Source organism: Taudactylus pleione, unplaced genomic scaffold (assembly GCF_031769625.1).
Source record: "Taudactylus pleione unplaced genomic scaffold, aTauple2 ptg000336l, whole genome shotgun sequence".
NCBI lineage: Eukaryota > Metazoa > Chordata > Amphibia > Anura > Myobatrachidae > Taudactylus > Taudactylus pleione.
This window is the reverse complement of record NW_028284737.1, coordinates 5,348,736-5,365,085: the sequence shown is the minus strand read 5'-3', so window position 1 is coordinate 5,365,085 and position 16,350 is coordinate 5,348,736. Positions and strand designations below refer to the sequence as shown.

Here is a 16,350-nt window from a genome sequence, read left to right as displayed (position 1 = left end):
CATTTGAAGCCAGGTGCGACAGGGCGGGCGCCCTGTAGACCCTATGGACTTCGTAGAAACAGAGATAACAAAGGTAAGTTCTTACCATATCTCTTGTTTTCTACTTCAGGGTCCATAGGGGGTCCACAGGGTTGACCTTGGGGATGTCCCAAAGCAGTTCAACCAAGGGAGGGGACGCTCCTGTGCTGAGAGGAGAATCCGCCGCCAAAAAGGAAGCATCCTGAGAGGCAAAGGAAACCAATGCCTAAAACCTTAAAAAGGTGTGGACAGAAGACCACGTGGCCACCTAGCAAGGCAAAACAGCCAAGGCGCCACAGCGAGCCACCCACGAGGGTTACATGGCCCGAGAAAAAACAAGCATCAACAACAGAAAGGCCTACCCATGGGTAGGCCCCTGAAGAAAACATACGAGGCCGTCCAGCCAACATTTGGCCATAGGCCGGCCATCCTTTCCTGTTAAAACCAGAAATCTCAGACCACGAATAAGGAGTCCGATTTCCGTCAGGAACTTGAATGGATCACATAAATCCACAGAGGCCGGACCACAGTCAATGAGGCCACACCAGCCGAGAGGTCTGGGGACTGAATGGCCGCACCATAAGTTCCAGAATAATATGGAACCTAAAAATCACTAAGAAGAAACACAGGGTGAGAGCAACTCACACCCTGACAAGATGCCCTCCAGAAGAGGGAGCCACATGAGAACGCTCCCAATTCCGACACTCACCTGGTTGATATAAACTCCCTGAGAGAAAGAGAGAAAGCCAAAGCAATAGACCATGTAATGGCTATCACAACCAGCGGTTCCATTAACTTTCCCCGGAGTTAACGAAGAACCACTACTAACTCCCAAGGAGTCCCTAGGGAGGACAAATGGAGGCATAATCCAGAAAACACTCCAAAGGATAAACTGGATACCAGAGCGGAGCAATTCCATATCTTAATCATACTGACAGTGTAGAGATCCGCACTGTCAGGAAGGCCAGGCCGAGGGTGAAACCCAAGCCAGCCGGAAGGAATGCCAGAATATCTGGAAATCCTGGACACCAGAGGATCGTATCGACCGGTATAATACCATAAGAATTATGGCTGCCACAGTTTGTGGCAGGTCCCAGCAAAAGCTGATCCATGTGCTCTAATCATTCCAACGATGACAAAGCCAGGGAAGCCGTAAGACCACTGTAGGGACGTAGTCAAAGACAAACGACCCAGGTCCAAGGCAAACCCCAGGACCCTGGGACAACAGATCTGGGTAGTGAAGCATCAGGAATGGAGTATCGATGGAGAGACTCCGAAAAACCAAGTACCCCTGACATCTGGGGCAATCAGGAGCCACCAGCAGGAAAGCATCTCCGTCTCGATTGAAACACTTCCCTCGAGGAAGAATGGAGACCGGAGAACACAGGTACGCAAATTGGAAGAACCACTTCACCGACAAAGAGTCACTGAAGGTTGCTTCAAAATCCCCAGAGTTGGACTGTAACACCATAGTGTGATAGAGTCAGAAGGCCATGAGGGTCACCTCAGGAGGGCCCCCCCCTGCTCACCAGGAGATGAAACCTCTCTTGGGGAAGAGACTAGTCCCCGGGATGCACGTCGTGACGGCTGAGGACTCCGGCTTCCCAATGGAGAGCACCTGAAATGAACACTGTCGAGATGGTCGGGAGGAGACCCTCAGACAATGTCCGAATGTATGACATACCTGACATTGCCACCCAACGAACAGTATTGCTAAAAAGGAAGCCACTGTTCTGACCCTGTCGGACTGAACTGTTTCAGGTTCACCGGGAAACAAGGGCTATGCCAGAGTGAAGGCCCAAGACAGGCTAAAGTTCCAACAAGTTAATTGACAGGGTGGAATCGACAGACATCCAACTGCACTGAAATGGATGCGAACCAGACACTGTCCTTAGCAAAGAATACCCTGGACGAGATGGCCATAGTCACCCGAAAAGGGACCGACTTGCCTCTGGGGAGAGCATCATCGTTTGAACAGTGATCAGACAGAAAAACCTTGTTCCATCTGGAGATAAGCCAATTATGGAAAGGCCTGGAATGGAACTAAGCCCATTCCACCCTTCCAAAGGCAGACACTGAATAGTGGACCATGCATCCCAGAGTGTAAAGACATATGTCGACTGCGCAGACATCCATGTACTCCTAATGGAAGAGTGGAGATGCCGTCTTACGCCAGAAGAATTCTCAGATTCTGAGAATCCAGCAGGGCTCCTAGGTGAAGAATACCCAGAGAGGGATGCAGAGAGGACTTTTTCCCCATTGATTAAACGTCTGCACCCTGAAAAAGCCACAGTCAACCTGACCCGGCTGTAAAGTACCCCTGTGATCCTGCTAAGAGCAGGAGGCCATCCAGGTACAGGAGCATTGGGATATACTGAACAGAAGAACTGTCAGAAAATCCAAAACGCTGGTAAACCCCTGTGGGGCTGAGAACAGTCCCAACAGACAGAGCCCGAAAAATCGTAAGTGCTGTGATACAGCAAACCTGAGTCCATGCTGAGGCAAGGTCTCTGTAAGTACCCGTAGGCACGCGTCCTGTATATCCAGTGATACCATAAAGTCCCCAGGTTCCAAACATAGTATGATGGAGCATAGGGATTGCCTCCTGAGCCCAGGTAGCTTTAGGAACTGGTTCAGGGAATTGAGACAGAGAATAGGCCAAAGAGGACCATTCAGCCACCGCACCAGAAAGAAAGCAGAACAACCAGTCCCTCGCTGAGAAAGTGGGGATGGCCCAATTAGCTCCGCTTACCACAACAACTGTATAGCTTTCTGGATGTGTAAGGCCCTGTTCGGGTCCGAATAAGGGCCTGCGTACCATCACATGGAAATAGGCCGCCTGAGCAAAGAGAGGGCGTACCCTCCTACCCAAGGAGCCGCGGCAACTAGACAATAGTACCGGGCGAACTGAGAAAATCGCCATCTCCCAGTGGTAGGCCTGTCTCGTCAGGCTGACGATATATCCGTAGGTTCAGAAGCAGGATCGGCTGGCAGTCCAGGCCTGCTCGGTACTGGATAAGTCGGCCCTTGTAAAGGCCGACAGCCTATGAAGAAACAGACCTTTAGGCTGACCCCGAGGACAAAAAGACTTAGTCTGAGGACCTGTAGTGGGCATAACTGAAGGCGGGTAATTTGTACTGCCACTGTCAAGGTCAGGACCCAACAAGATCTACCCTATAGATGGTATCCGCACCTCTGCATTCCCAGAGCGCAGCCATAGGGTGTGACGGAGGATACAGTCGCAGCCGGAACTCTGAAAGTTAGGAGACTGGTATCCGATATAGGCATTTCCACCTATGACAACTGCATATATTATGTGAGCGACCAAATACATTTGAACCCCAGACGTGTTGGAGGGGAAAAAATATTACAAATGCATCAGCTCAATATGCAATAGTATTAACCAACCCTGCTATAGCCATGGTAGGATGGGTAACAACCCCTGAAAGCGAGTATACTGATTTCAGGCAGAGTTACCACCTACGGATCAGAAGAATCCGACCACGCAGGAATGGGATGCGTAGTAACGTCTGTAATCCGACGAGTAACACGCCCATCCACCCCAGGAGGGGCTCGTGATGACCCTCAGGGAATTTGGGACAGGAGGCCAAACACTGTTGTAATACCTCATATCTGGCAACAGCCAGAGTCCCGCCATGCGATCCACCCGCTAGTCAGCAACAGGGAACCAGAAGGCACGTAATACTGAGGGTGTATGATACAGGTGCAGGTCAACATTCACTCTAACCAGAATGGACCTGCCACCAGCCCTAAAGCAGGGATAATAATACTTGAAATAGGCTTCCCCCCGTGTAAGAGCCCAAAACAGTATCCAGTTCACGGCAGAGCCAACTGGGAAGTAACCACAGGGCGTCAACCACACCAATTTGCGTTTCGTAGAAAAACGACATCCACCCAGGGTGGCTGTTGTGGTAATCCCTGCAAGGGGCATGACAGACTATTGTGACACCAGGGAGAATTCATATACTCGAAAAACCCATGCAGGGAGCGATAGTCTGTGTCACAGGGGAAGAGTGCAAAAACTGCGAGATACCCTGAGATGAAAAAGGGCAGTATGGTGAAGTAACCCCAAGTGAGGTACAACAATGGGGCCCGCCCGGCGATCCGCAATTAAGAGGATCCCGAGAAAGCAAACCGCCCAAGAGGGGTCGTGAAAGGGGCCGGCACCCGATGACGCCACATACAGAACCCTTTAAGAGTTAAATCCTCCGCACTAACACCTGCAGCACATGGCTTGCAGGATAGTAAAAATGGGTGCAGTATAACGCTCTATCTCCTGGTCAGACCTATCTGACCAAGCCTTGCGATCAAGCAGCGCTATACTGGTCCTGACTGATACTAAAAATTAGCTGCAGGGACCCATTTTCAGCGTATGCAACACACAGTTCCACTCAAAATATGGCAACGTGCAGCACGCAACAGTATGTGACAAACCTCACAAATATTAACAAGTATATAAATGTGAGGTCTCAGAACCACCCCAAGTACAGCTGTATTAGGGCAGATAAGGAAAAGGGATAGATATACACTGACAGGTGAGAGAATTAAATACAGACAGTCAGCACTAGCATAAGTCACATACAATGCAGATATATACATAAACATGTCATATAATATACTGCACTATTACACTGCATGCAACTTAACCAGATTCAGTGTCTGGGAAGGCTACAGCGCTGTGTACACTGACCTGATGGTGAGGTACGCAGGGGGACTGGACCAACTGCCATCTCCGGAGATTTCTGCTGCACCACAAAGAAATGGCCGCTGGAGACCTCAGAAGAAGCGTGGCCCGCGGAGGAAGCAGCTCAGCGACGCCAGACTATAGATACTGAAAGGCGCGCTGAGCTGAGGGGAGGAGCCGCTGTAACAGGGACGGCTGCCTCCCTTGGCCGGCTATTAACCCCCGGGACGCCGGCTCCCTGCGCCGATCGTTAAGTCCCTGGTGGTCTAGTGGACACACGGGGTATGGGGGGTCCGCCGCCACTGCCGGCGCCTCCGGTCTGTCCCCAGAGACCGGAGGCACAGGACTGCATTTCAAATGCGCGGATCACCGCAAGCGGTGACCCGCGCCTTACCTGCTCCTCGTGGATCCGGCACCAGTCCTGGGCGCCCGCAGAGTCCAGACTCTGGGGTCCCGCTGAGATCCCCAGATCTGTACTGGCGTCTCAGCGTCAGCGGGGTGACGGAGCGGCAGCTTAGACGTCCTATTGACAGTCTGATGCTGCCGCTCTGAAGAATCCAAAGTAAAAATAAAAAACTTTGTCCTTTAGAAAAAATAAAGCTATGGGGCTGCTAATCAGCTCCCCACTGCACTAAAGGGTGACCCGACTCCGGCCGAGCACCAACTTAAACTGAGGTGCCTCTGGCTTGGGGGTGGGGTTATAGGGAGAGTGGACCCAAGTGCATCCTGGGAGCTAAAAGCTTTAACTGCGTGGTGCCCGGATTTGGTTCCCAACCTATACCCCAAGGTCAACCCTGTGGACCCCCTATGGACCCTGAAGTAGAAACAATTGAATCGACTGAGGTTTTTGGTTTTCCTGTTTTGATGCCTACAATGTAGAAGTCAAACCATGACCTGTCTCATACTTAGATGACCAATTATATAGCTCCAACATAAGCGGACACCTGCTCCCATACTGTGCTAAGCTAAGGCTATAGAGATTGCTGTCCTGATGACATACAGGATACACCTGAGAGGGGTGAAGCGCCCCAGTGTCACCCCTCTGACATAGCCTGGGATGTCCTTATCAAAAAGAATACATAATGACTCAAAGCACAGGCCAAAACCTCCAATAAAAAAGGTACGCATCAGGCATCACTACTAACATTAGCATCCAGTGTATAGAGAATCTAAAATGTATAGAATATATTCTGCGCCTTAAAATTACATTGTAAAAAGTAGATCTAGAAACAAAATGATTACAGTGTATTTTTTTCTTTTAGAATATAAATCCCTTTTTTCTCTTCAAATAATAGCCATAATTTAAAAAAATATTTAAAATTGATTATGGAACAAAGAATGCTCTTTTTGTATGTAATAAATAAAACAAAATTCACTTGGGTGAAGTAAACAAAAACAATATTCCCAGTAGAACCAGAGCAGCACAGAAGTAGAGAATGATCTAAACCCTGGCAGTGAAAGTGACAAAACATATCGCCCCCCTCACCTTCCACGCAGATGTATTTGTTCCTCCATTCAATGCCGTCCGACTTCTGGATAGCTTTTCCTTCTCGGACAGAAATCATCTTATTTTTCCAGCTAATAAAAAGAAGGTTCCCATAAGTAAATACAGGTCCATAAGTAAGTACAATTAAATAACTGACACTTTTTATTAACATTTTTTGATTGTGAATTACATTTTTTTAATACAATTCTCCAGCCAAGCAATGCAACACATAACGTATATATACCTAAAATGGGGATTACCCCACCAAGAGTCACAATGTGCCAAGACTCTTGAGTTATGTTTCTACTGTTCCTATACCAGGAATTATCCTGCAATACTTAATCTTCCTCTGTAGCACCCAAAGCTTTCCTTTTGATTTCTACATCTTATATCCAGTGAATTAATAGCACACCGAACTTCTGATGGCCATAACCATCAGAAACTTTCCCTAAACACATTGGCTTATGATATACATACACTACTGGCGCACCCCAGAGGAGATTACAACATTGAAGCAAAGTTTTCTTTCATGTTGCCCTTGGAAACAAAAGCTATTTGGAAGACAACAAAGAAACCCAACAACTTTGCCTGGTTCTGTAAAGAAATTACTGGGAAGCACAGGGACATGTTCGAATTTAAAAACACAATGTAATGAGAAAACATTGCAGACGGATACTCCATCAAAAATAAGTTAGAGGTGATAAAATGCTAATCCTTAACCATACGCCGCAATCCTGTGGTGTCCATAAATGTATGGACTGACCCATGCCGCACTGTAATCTCTTGTCCCCCTCTGCCTCTTTGAAACAAGCCAAGTAAACGAAGTCCCTCCCCAAGAGATTTCCCAGAAATGAGTTCAGGGAATACCGGCAGAGCCAGGAATGACTACGAAAGGTGTGTATGAGAGTATTTATTTACTCTCATAGGTGTCTATTAAAAACTATTGTGGGATATTTCTGAAAACACCCGATGTTGGACGATATCCGCAAATTTCAAGTACCCAAATGTATGTATATCCGATATCCGCTGCGGTCCCCCATTTTTCGAACGCAATAGCAGCCCCCATAGGTTTCTATTTGTGACTTTTACTATTACCTGTACATAGCTTGTCCCTGGTAGCTAATGCCATCTTTAGATCACTTTACTTTTAATATCGGAGCCCCTGTCCCTGAGTGTGCTGTATCTTGGCAGAGTTTAATTTCTTATTGCTGCAATAAACTGTAATAAGAAATTATTTTTAGGCCTAAAACCTGATAAATAAATATGCCTCCTATAGCTTCACCAAGAAGCACGTGTTCAGTCTTGGTGGCTGTGTCCTATACAAAGGATGAAATCACTTCTACAAAGATAAAAAATAAATAATAATAATAAAAAAAAAAAAAAAAGACCAGAAAAGGCTGTATCATCAATACTCATGTTTAAAACAAGTCTCAGAGGAAGGTATACATATAATGCAGTAACTATAACAATAATCAATTTACTATTTGCAACATAGCGATTACTATGTTACTGAAATGTACAGAATGGTTTTTATAATGTCCATTTAACCAATGGGGCTTGTGAATGGTTAATGCTAAGGTTCCACTTTCTTCTATGCGCCCTCGTGAGCCTGTATGTTCGTGTCAGCATCTATTTTGTATGTCCTGTTTTCAAAATCAATAACAAAAACAGGCATCTGAGCAATAGACCAGCAATGCCTTCAATTACAGTGTAGACCATGTGTGGATGGATCTTTAAGTCCCACAATAGATGACAGCCATATGAGTCTGCTGGCAATCTGGACCCAATCCTAGATCAATGGTCACTTGTAATTCTATAGGAACATATACATTGCATTACTTACTCAAACTGTATGGCAAAGTATTTGAAAAATCCCACAATAAGGTCACCCAGGGGAACTTCATTTTTGGACAGGTACTGAGGAACGTGACGAGGAGCGTGATGGACAAGGTGTAACTGCATAGTAGGGCTAAAACATTCCTGGCAGAGAAACAGAACAACACTGGTAAAATGTTCCATATCACACATACCCAACGTGTACAGAAATGACAGTTCATACAATTAGTATTTTGCTGCATAAAACATCTACGTATGCAAATCCAATAAAAGAGGGATTTATTTTTATTGGCAGGGCTATAGGAGTATGCCTACAATATGCGTTTCTTTATCAGTGTCATATTTTATTTTAATTGATACCACCACTTGGTTTTATACTGGCAGTAACGCAACTGCGCTTACAGGCTGCAGCTACGGGCAGAGACATGAGGCAATGTAATTCCCTATAGTTACATAGTAATGAGCATGCATGATTCTTAGCACATACTTCAATTACCAATATGGTGCTTTGCAGTTCCAGTACATTTTACAATTATTATCAAACAAAGACACACGTGATGACACTCCTATTGCTGTGTGATGATAGCTATGCTAAATCAACTTCATATAATAGAAAAAAAAATTTTTTGTTTAAACTAAATTATAATATATATCCAAACGGAATCGGTATGATTTACCGCCGGACACAGCAGCTGCCCGACATGGGTGAAAATCCAGATCGTCCCTAAGGTAAGTATTCACTAACCTAATTCCCTCCCCTAACCCTCCTTTAGGGGTGCCTAACCCTAATCTTCCCCCCAGTGCCTAAACCTACTCCTCCTTCACCACCGCCTAAACCTAAGTCCCCCCGGGGGGGGGCGGGGGGGGGGGGGTGGGTGCCTAACCCTAACCCCTCCCTTCCCCTAGCCTAAACCCAATCTCGTGGGGGGGGTGCCTAACCCTAAGTCCCCCCTGAGAGCCCTAAAACTAACCCCCCCCGCGGCTATCCACGCTCAGCAACCCTTCGGTCGAGATGCCGGGCGCCAGTCTCCCGGCGTCTGTAAAATGACAGGCGTCTAGATTTAGACGCCTGTCATTTAACTCTCGCCGGGATTAAGCAGTCGGGAAGCCGGCTGTCGGGATTAGGTCCGCCGGCTTCCCGACTGCATACCATCCAAACAACTTTTTTTTACAAAGCAATACCAGTCAACTTGCCGAAACATTCGTCCAAAAATATGGGTGTGCAAGAACATCAGGCTAAATACTTCCTCCTAAAGTCATCTTAAATGAAAACACTGACACCTGTAAATCTGCAATTATTAAACACTATAGACATAAATATGTACTGAAAACTATGCAGTGATCTGGCCACTCTAGATAAATAATAAACTATGGCTACTAGCCAGGTGCCTGGATAATAAATGCCACTCTGCAGCAGCAAATGAACAGTCCCCCATTTGCCCTGATACTTTTCATGTAACTGGTTTTTATTTACATCTTATACCTCAAATACAAGGGACATTCATCTTGCACTGAAAGCATATGTAAGTTACAGATTCTTAAACCTGCATCAGATACGAGAAGCATTCATCCTCCACCTCATCAGTCCAGGAGGGATGACTATAGCATTGGATATATCGCCTTCTGAGTTTAGGAATACATTTAGCGGGCGATTCAATTGTGTGAGAGAATTAGCATCCCATCTACAGTGGCCAGGAGCGGATTTCTGATGGCACCCTCCCAGGGAGCGAGCAGAAATCCGTGTAAAGAAGAATTTAAGGCTTGTCGTGAATGCCCGGCGCGTCTTATCGGCAGCTTAGCACGGGAGAACCCAATTAATGCTGCTAATCTCGTGCATTGCAGACATCACTGGTTAGGTAGCAAATATTATATCGCTCCTGGCTACTTTGGACAGGAGCCAATTCTATCAAACGATTGAATCGCCCTATTGCTTGTTGGTGTAACTTGCTAAGGATCCTACATAAGAGGCACAGAAACACATTAACCAGAAACATGTTTTTGGTTTTGTTTTTTTTAAGTTAAATGTACTATGTGGTACTATAGTGCACCCTCCTATTTCATTTTGGGTTTTTATCTACCAATGTGAAGTACCAAGCTGGAGGTCACTCAGACACTAAAAAAAAAAAACTCCCCCTGTACACAGACAATGCAGAGACCATTCCAAAAGTAGAAGCACAAACTACAACATACAGGTGGCAACATGCAATATACCCATACACACATTTGTAGGACTAAAATCAGTACCGCAGAAGTGACCTGCACAAAACACCTTTATAAGTCTTGGCACTTGAGTCAAAAGTGAGATCTATAAATACTATACATATCGGATGGTGGCAATCAGTGACATGGTATCATTCACATTTTGCTAAATCAACTTTATATAGGGAAAACCTTTTTTAACAATAATAAAGTACTCTCTCTCCATTACTTATTATAAGGAGAATAACGATGAAATACATCTTAATTTCCAGTTCACAAAGGTAATTTAAAACGAATACTTACTGGGTATTTTTTTTGTAGTGATGGAAGAATTGGTTCAGGTAGAGCTAAAATAAAATAAATGAAATAAATAAATTACTGAAACACTAAGGGGTGTATTTAGTAAAGTGCGGATTTTGCCCATAGCAACCAATCAGATTCTAGCCATTATCGTTTAGAAGGTGCTAGGTAAATGTTAAGTAATATCCGATTGGCTGCTTTGGACAACATCTCCACTTCTAAAAACCTGCACTTTAGTAAATACAAGGTATGTCTATTAAATAACGAGACTGATTGAATAACTCATCTTTATTTATTGGTATTACAAATGTAATGTTTGTCCCCTTCAATATACTCCCCATTTGCACTAATACATCGCTGTAGTCTTGTTTCCCACTGGTGGATGCATGGAGCAAATCAATCTCTGTTACTTGTTTCAACATATCTGCTGTTTTCCTCCTTACAGCATCAACTGATTCAAAATGTGTCCCTTTAAGCACTGATTTAACTTTGGGGAAAAGATAACAGGCGCAAGGTGCTAAATCGGGTGAATATGGAGGATGTTCAAGTGTAGTAATGTGATTGTCGCTATGTGAGCAGCGTATTGTCCTGGGGAAGAATGAAACCATTTTTCCACAGTTGCGGCCGTTTCTTTCTCTCAGGTATTTCAGAACTTCCTTATAATAATGCTGGATAACTGTTGTGCCTTCTGGAACCCAATCTTGCAAAATGACTCCCTTGATATCGAAACAAATGTACAAAAAATGTCATATTGACACGTTGTTCAACTTTTAAACTTAGCATTTTTTCGGCACTCTACAGAAAACACAACCAAATTAAATGGCGACTCACAATCAACTGAGCGTCAGAGTGTTGCTGCTTGTCATGCAGGTTCAGACAAGTTCAAGGTTACTACGTATGCAGTTAGAACTGGTGCTGACTGCTTTGTTTACATGGTGGAATCAGTCTCGTTATTTTATAGACATACCTCGTATACCCCTAAGTTGGAAACAAACTCAAAATACAATTTTCACACACTTTCCCCAATATCACTGGCATGGAGCATAGTGCATACACTGCTGCAGATAAGATGTAATAAGCATACATTCCTAAAGAAAGACAGGTTTACTTAATAAAATAAAAAAAAAAACAACAAAAAAAAAAAAAAAAAAAAAAACTGTAGCCTTTGCCTCATGATTTACCATAATTCATCCTTTACTTAAACACAACAGTGACGGCCAGGATGAACGTTATAGACAGTACAATGAGGAAACATGATTAACTCCCGATTCTGAGAAGACTACTTGGTGCCGTGTTGCCTACACAGTGTGGGCTGACATTATATAGGATCTCTACAAAAGACAGTAACTAAGTGATGTCAGATTCCAAGCAAATAAATCAGCAAAATGGCTGCCTCCATTATATGTAGGAGAAAACAAGGCGTCTAACAGGCCCACTTACATTCCAGCAGTGATTTACATGCAGATATGAATGGAAGGAGACTGTAGGAAAATAATTATGTAAGTAAAATAGAGAGAAAAAAACCCCCACCACAATAGAGTAACACGTCTAAGCACATATTTCCCCCGGAATATCAGATGATGCTACACAACTGCAGCCTCACCGCAGGTACTGTAAGGTAGCTTACACCTCGGCAGAGACTTCATCCCCCTCATTTTACCCCACTCCCTTGTTCTCTCACACTGCCTCAGATGTATGGCTAATCATGCACACAGCGCAGTTCTTCACTAATGAGGACTGTTCTACTGCAGTCACAGCTGTGAGTAACAGTCAGGCCCACAGGGGAAAGAGATCTGTACGTGGTACACAGCCCCCACACTCATCACTTCCCAGCCACCTCTCTGCATAGTCACCCATCCAGTGCTGTGTCCTCATATTGCTCTATGCTGATCTGTCAGAACAGCAGTCACCATTTCTGCAGTGTAACATTTAATAGTTAACCACTTACTTTGTAAATAGTGCAAAACCATTAAAACAAGACTATAGCTGCTCGTACGGCATGTGCTGTTATTATGCAGTACACTAATTTGTAATTATATGACCCAGAGTGGGTGCTACTATAATGTAGCAATAATTATTTTGGGGTGAGCGTTTGGGAGTGGGGCCCCCGGAGTTGCTCTGGCTGGACCTTTTCCAGGGCATCACCACTTAATTCGCATAGATATTTTTTTATCACTTTTCTAATTGCTTGTTTATTATTTGTCATTTTAATTCTCTCTCATTTCATTAACACTTATTGATTTATCTTTACACATCTATTCTTTACACTTCACCATCACCTTTTTTCTCCTTTTCGTGTGATGCCCTGCGGATGGTCCTTGGCTGGAATTTTTTTGGGGTGCCTTGCTTCTCGGACGTGAACCCCTTAATGTTAGGGACGCCAGTATAGAGGAGCCTTGACGATGGCCTGGCGCTTATTCATATATTTGCAAATGTATGTAATTAATACCTTTGAATCTCTATTATCATGTAGGATTTAAGTATTTTTTTGTTGATATTGCTGCAGTGAGCTGGAGGGAATCTTTTTTTTCTGTGGTTCAGTGTAAACCCTGCCCTTTACAAGCACCTGTGTAATGTCATTAAGCTGATAAGAGCGACCACCATACTTTTTGTTTGCTCTATACTGATCTGTCAGAACAACAGTCACCATTTCTGCAGTGTAACATTTAATGGTTAACCACTTACTTTGTAAATAGTGCAAAACCATTAAAACAAGACTATAGCTGCTCAGGGTCCCGCGGCTGGCATCATTTATGCCATGATGACTGGCCCACCTCTTAACCACCAGTACTAATGGACGAACACGGTTCTCTACTGTGAAAGAAGAGAGAAAAGTCTTCTATTTGTGGTTATGCAGTACTATATACAAGACACATATGTATTATCCAGATTAAACATCTATTACAAAAACACACATCCAGAAAGGAATTCTTCAATCAGTAAACTGGTCTCCAAACATATCTGGACATGTACTGCTACCTCACAATTGCTATCTAGCCAAGTGCAAGCTACTGTCCTCTGATTTCTTGTTCTGTAGAAATACACTGTGGTCGTAATGGATAGTCATATGTAGGTTACGGAATCCGTTCTCTGGTGGCGTACGGCAGTAAGGCCGGGTACACATTAGGATATTCACATGTAGGTTATGGGATCCGTTCTCTGGTGGCGTATGGCAAATTAGGCTACTGATATGTAGGTTAAGGAATCAGTTTTCTGGTGGCATACGGCATTAAAGCTGGGTACACATTAGGGCGACCAGCAATTGTGCAGAAGCTCAGGTTGATTTCCCTTCCCACCGACACATCATAGATTTGCCGGAACACACTAGACGACTTAATGAACGACGGAATAATACCTCGTTCCGTCCTTCATTAAAATACACTGCAGCACACACGATCTGGGTTGACTGAACGTGCAGCACGGTCAAACGATCTTGTATGTTGTCCGCAGGAGCACACAATTGAGGGTACACACTAGACGATGTAGACGATTTGTCGATCCAATATGATAAATCGTCCCGATATTGTCCTAATGTGTAGCCACCCTAATTCTTGATTTAACTTTAATTTTCCACACACTGAGTAGAAATTTCAACAAGACACTGATTTATGTATTTTGCCATTCTGTGGGGTTGAGTTTGGGGTTCTCTTAATATTCTTACAGGAAAAACAGGACATACGGCAAGCCGCATTTTAGTTTTAGTGGGAGCGTAGAGACTGTCTCAGATACAGAAACTAGCACACAGTGATTCTAAATAAAATAAGAAGGTAAAAGTGAAATTGTCCTTTGGGAAGTAGCTCTAAAAGTTTAACATGGTGGTCTATAAAAAATGGCTTACAGCTTGTATTGTTAATCTGGGAGGCAAGAGTGGTGGATTTCAAATCCATGCAGTTAGGTTGAGAGCGCTACTATCTAAATATTCTCAGCTTACAACATTTGGGGGATATTTCTGTAAAGAGTTAAGTGGGGTATCCATTTAGCGATATTTGCATGCGACTGCACGATAACGACGTCGTTATCGTGCAATCGCTTGCAAATTGCTCAGGCCGGAAACGGCCAGCGATGCGCTCGCCCGCTGGTCGTTTCCGACATCCATCATTGGCAGTACATGCTGGCCAACCTGACAATCACGTCAGGTTCAGCACGTACGGGGATGATGGATGTCGGAAACGACCAGCGGGCGCGCGCATCACTGGTCGTTTCAGATTTAAATGTTCCCAAAACAATGTCGTAATCGTGCTGTCGTTTCTATTGCCCGTATTCAATTTGAGGTGAAATGTCGGAATCGGCAATAATTTATCGCCAATGACGTCATTTTCGCCTATTTGAAAGATCCCCGTATTCAATTACATTGACTTTTTGACAGTGTGAAAAGTCAATGTAAAAAAAACGGGGATAATTTTTCGCCAGCCTTTAGCAGGCGAAAAAAAAATGCAGAATTGGGGTTTAGGGGTGCAGGCTTAAAAAAAAAAAGTCTGCACCCCTGGGAATACCCCCTTAAAACAAAATGTGCAAGAGAAAGTTAAAAAAAAAAAAAAAAAGTGTTTAAAATTTTGGGGAGAAAAAAATAATAATAGGGGAACAGTGTTTAAAAATAGCGAAATAGGTTCAGGGGTATTCCGTGGGTATGCGGCAGGTGTTTTCTGGAATAGGCTATTAACGGCAGGTGCATTTTTGCTGAATTTTTAAAAAATTAGTTTAGGGACTTAAAAATATGCTAGTACCCATTTTCATGTACCCCAAATTTGATGGGACCACTTTTAAAAACACACACAACAAAAAAACAAAACTAAGTGCTCTTCTGCATCACTTCTTCAATGTCGGGGAAAAAACACCTGTTTAAAAACCCGACTTTTTTCTGCAGGCAAAAACGGGGGTACCCATAGTGATCCCCCAGGTCTGGACATCTTTAGGGGGGTCCTACAATTATTTCCTGAAAATTCCTGTATATTATCTCCGATCAAAGTTTCGCCGGTTCCTGATTTTGCCTACTTTGGAATTGAATACAGGGGAATAGCGGGCACACGCGCGATACTTTCCCGCCTGGAAAACAGGCGAAAAGTCCAGCACACGAAAAGTCTGGACATTTCGCCTCAAATTGAATACGGGCCTATGTCTGTTAATGGATAGGCACCTTAACTCTTTGGTTGTCTTCCTCTTCCCCGAATTAAACTTTGCAACTTTCCCTCTTTTGTATAGTAATTGGGTTTTCAGTTGTATCTAAGAGTCTTAACTCTTTGGTTGTGTTAAATGTGAGGTCTCTCTAAACTCTACATACTTCTATCCACTGTGGAAGAGAGGAAGATGAACTTACGGTGTGCATAGCTTCTGAGAAGGAATGTATTTCTGATTCCCACGACATTGTTTACATTCAAGTCAAACTCCACACCACTAGCAAGAGAGAAACAAAAAGGCAGTGTGATAATTTTTGATCAAATTATTATAATACTGCACCAAATTTCCTAAGACTCATGTATACCTAAAACCAATCATTAGAAGTTACTACATACAGCCAATAACTGGTTTATCCACCTGATGCCAGAGGCTCTCACACAGTGCCATAGCTGTGGCTGCTATGCAGGAGTCAGGGCAGTAACCTGGCACACATCAAATCTACACTTCACATATCGCTCGAAAAATACAAGTCACCTTCAGAGACAAAACAGCAAATGCAACTTTAAAACAAGTGACAATAGTGGCTAATGCATAAATGCATAAATTGTTTAAGATGGTTTCAATTAGAAATTCAGTTTCCCTAATAAAGCCGCCATACACTGCGTGATAATCATGCATACCAGCCGACCAA

General features: G+C 43.9%; 1 protein-coding gene across 4 annotated transcripts in view; it reads right to left on the bottom strand.

The window, feature by feature from the left end:
* The window catches only part of TENT2 (terminal nucleotidyltransferase 2), a 41,940-nt gene that overhangs the window by 2,199 nt on the left and 23,391 nt on the right, over positions 1 to 16,350 (bottom strand). For 3 of the 4 annotated variants that reach the window (XM_088443922.1, XM_088443921.1, XM_088443924.1), the window contains 5 exons: positions 15,859 to 15,935; positions 13,230 to 13,358; positions 10,548 to 10,591; positions 8,053 to 8,189; positions 6,210 to 6,301 (listed from right to left, as the gene is read on the bottom strand). In XM_088443922.1, coding sequence (XP_088300048.1) covers positions 6,210 to 6,301; positions 8,053 to 8,189; positions 10,548 to 10,591; positions 13,230 to 13,358; positions 15,859 to 15,935 — 479 coding nt within the window. The remainder of the gene's footprint in view (positions 1 to 6,209; positions 6,302 to 8,052; positions 8,190 to 10,547; positions 10,592 to 13,229; positions 13,359 to 15,858; positions 15,936 to 16,350) is intronic. The other variant, XM_088443925.1, reaches the window with a different exon arrangement.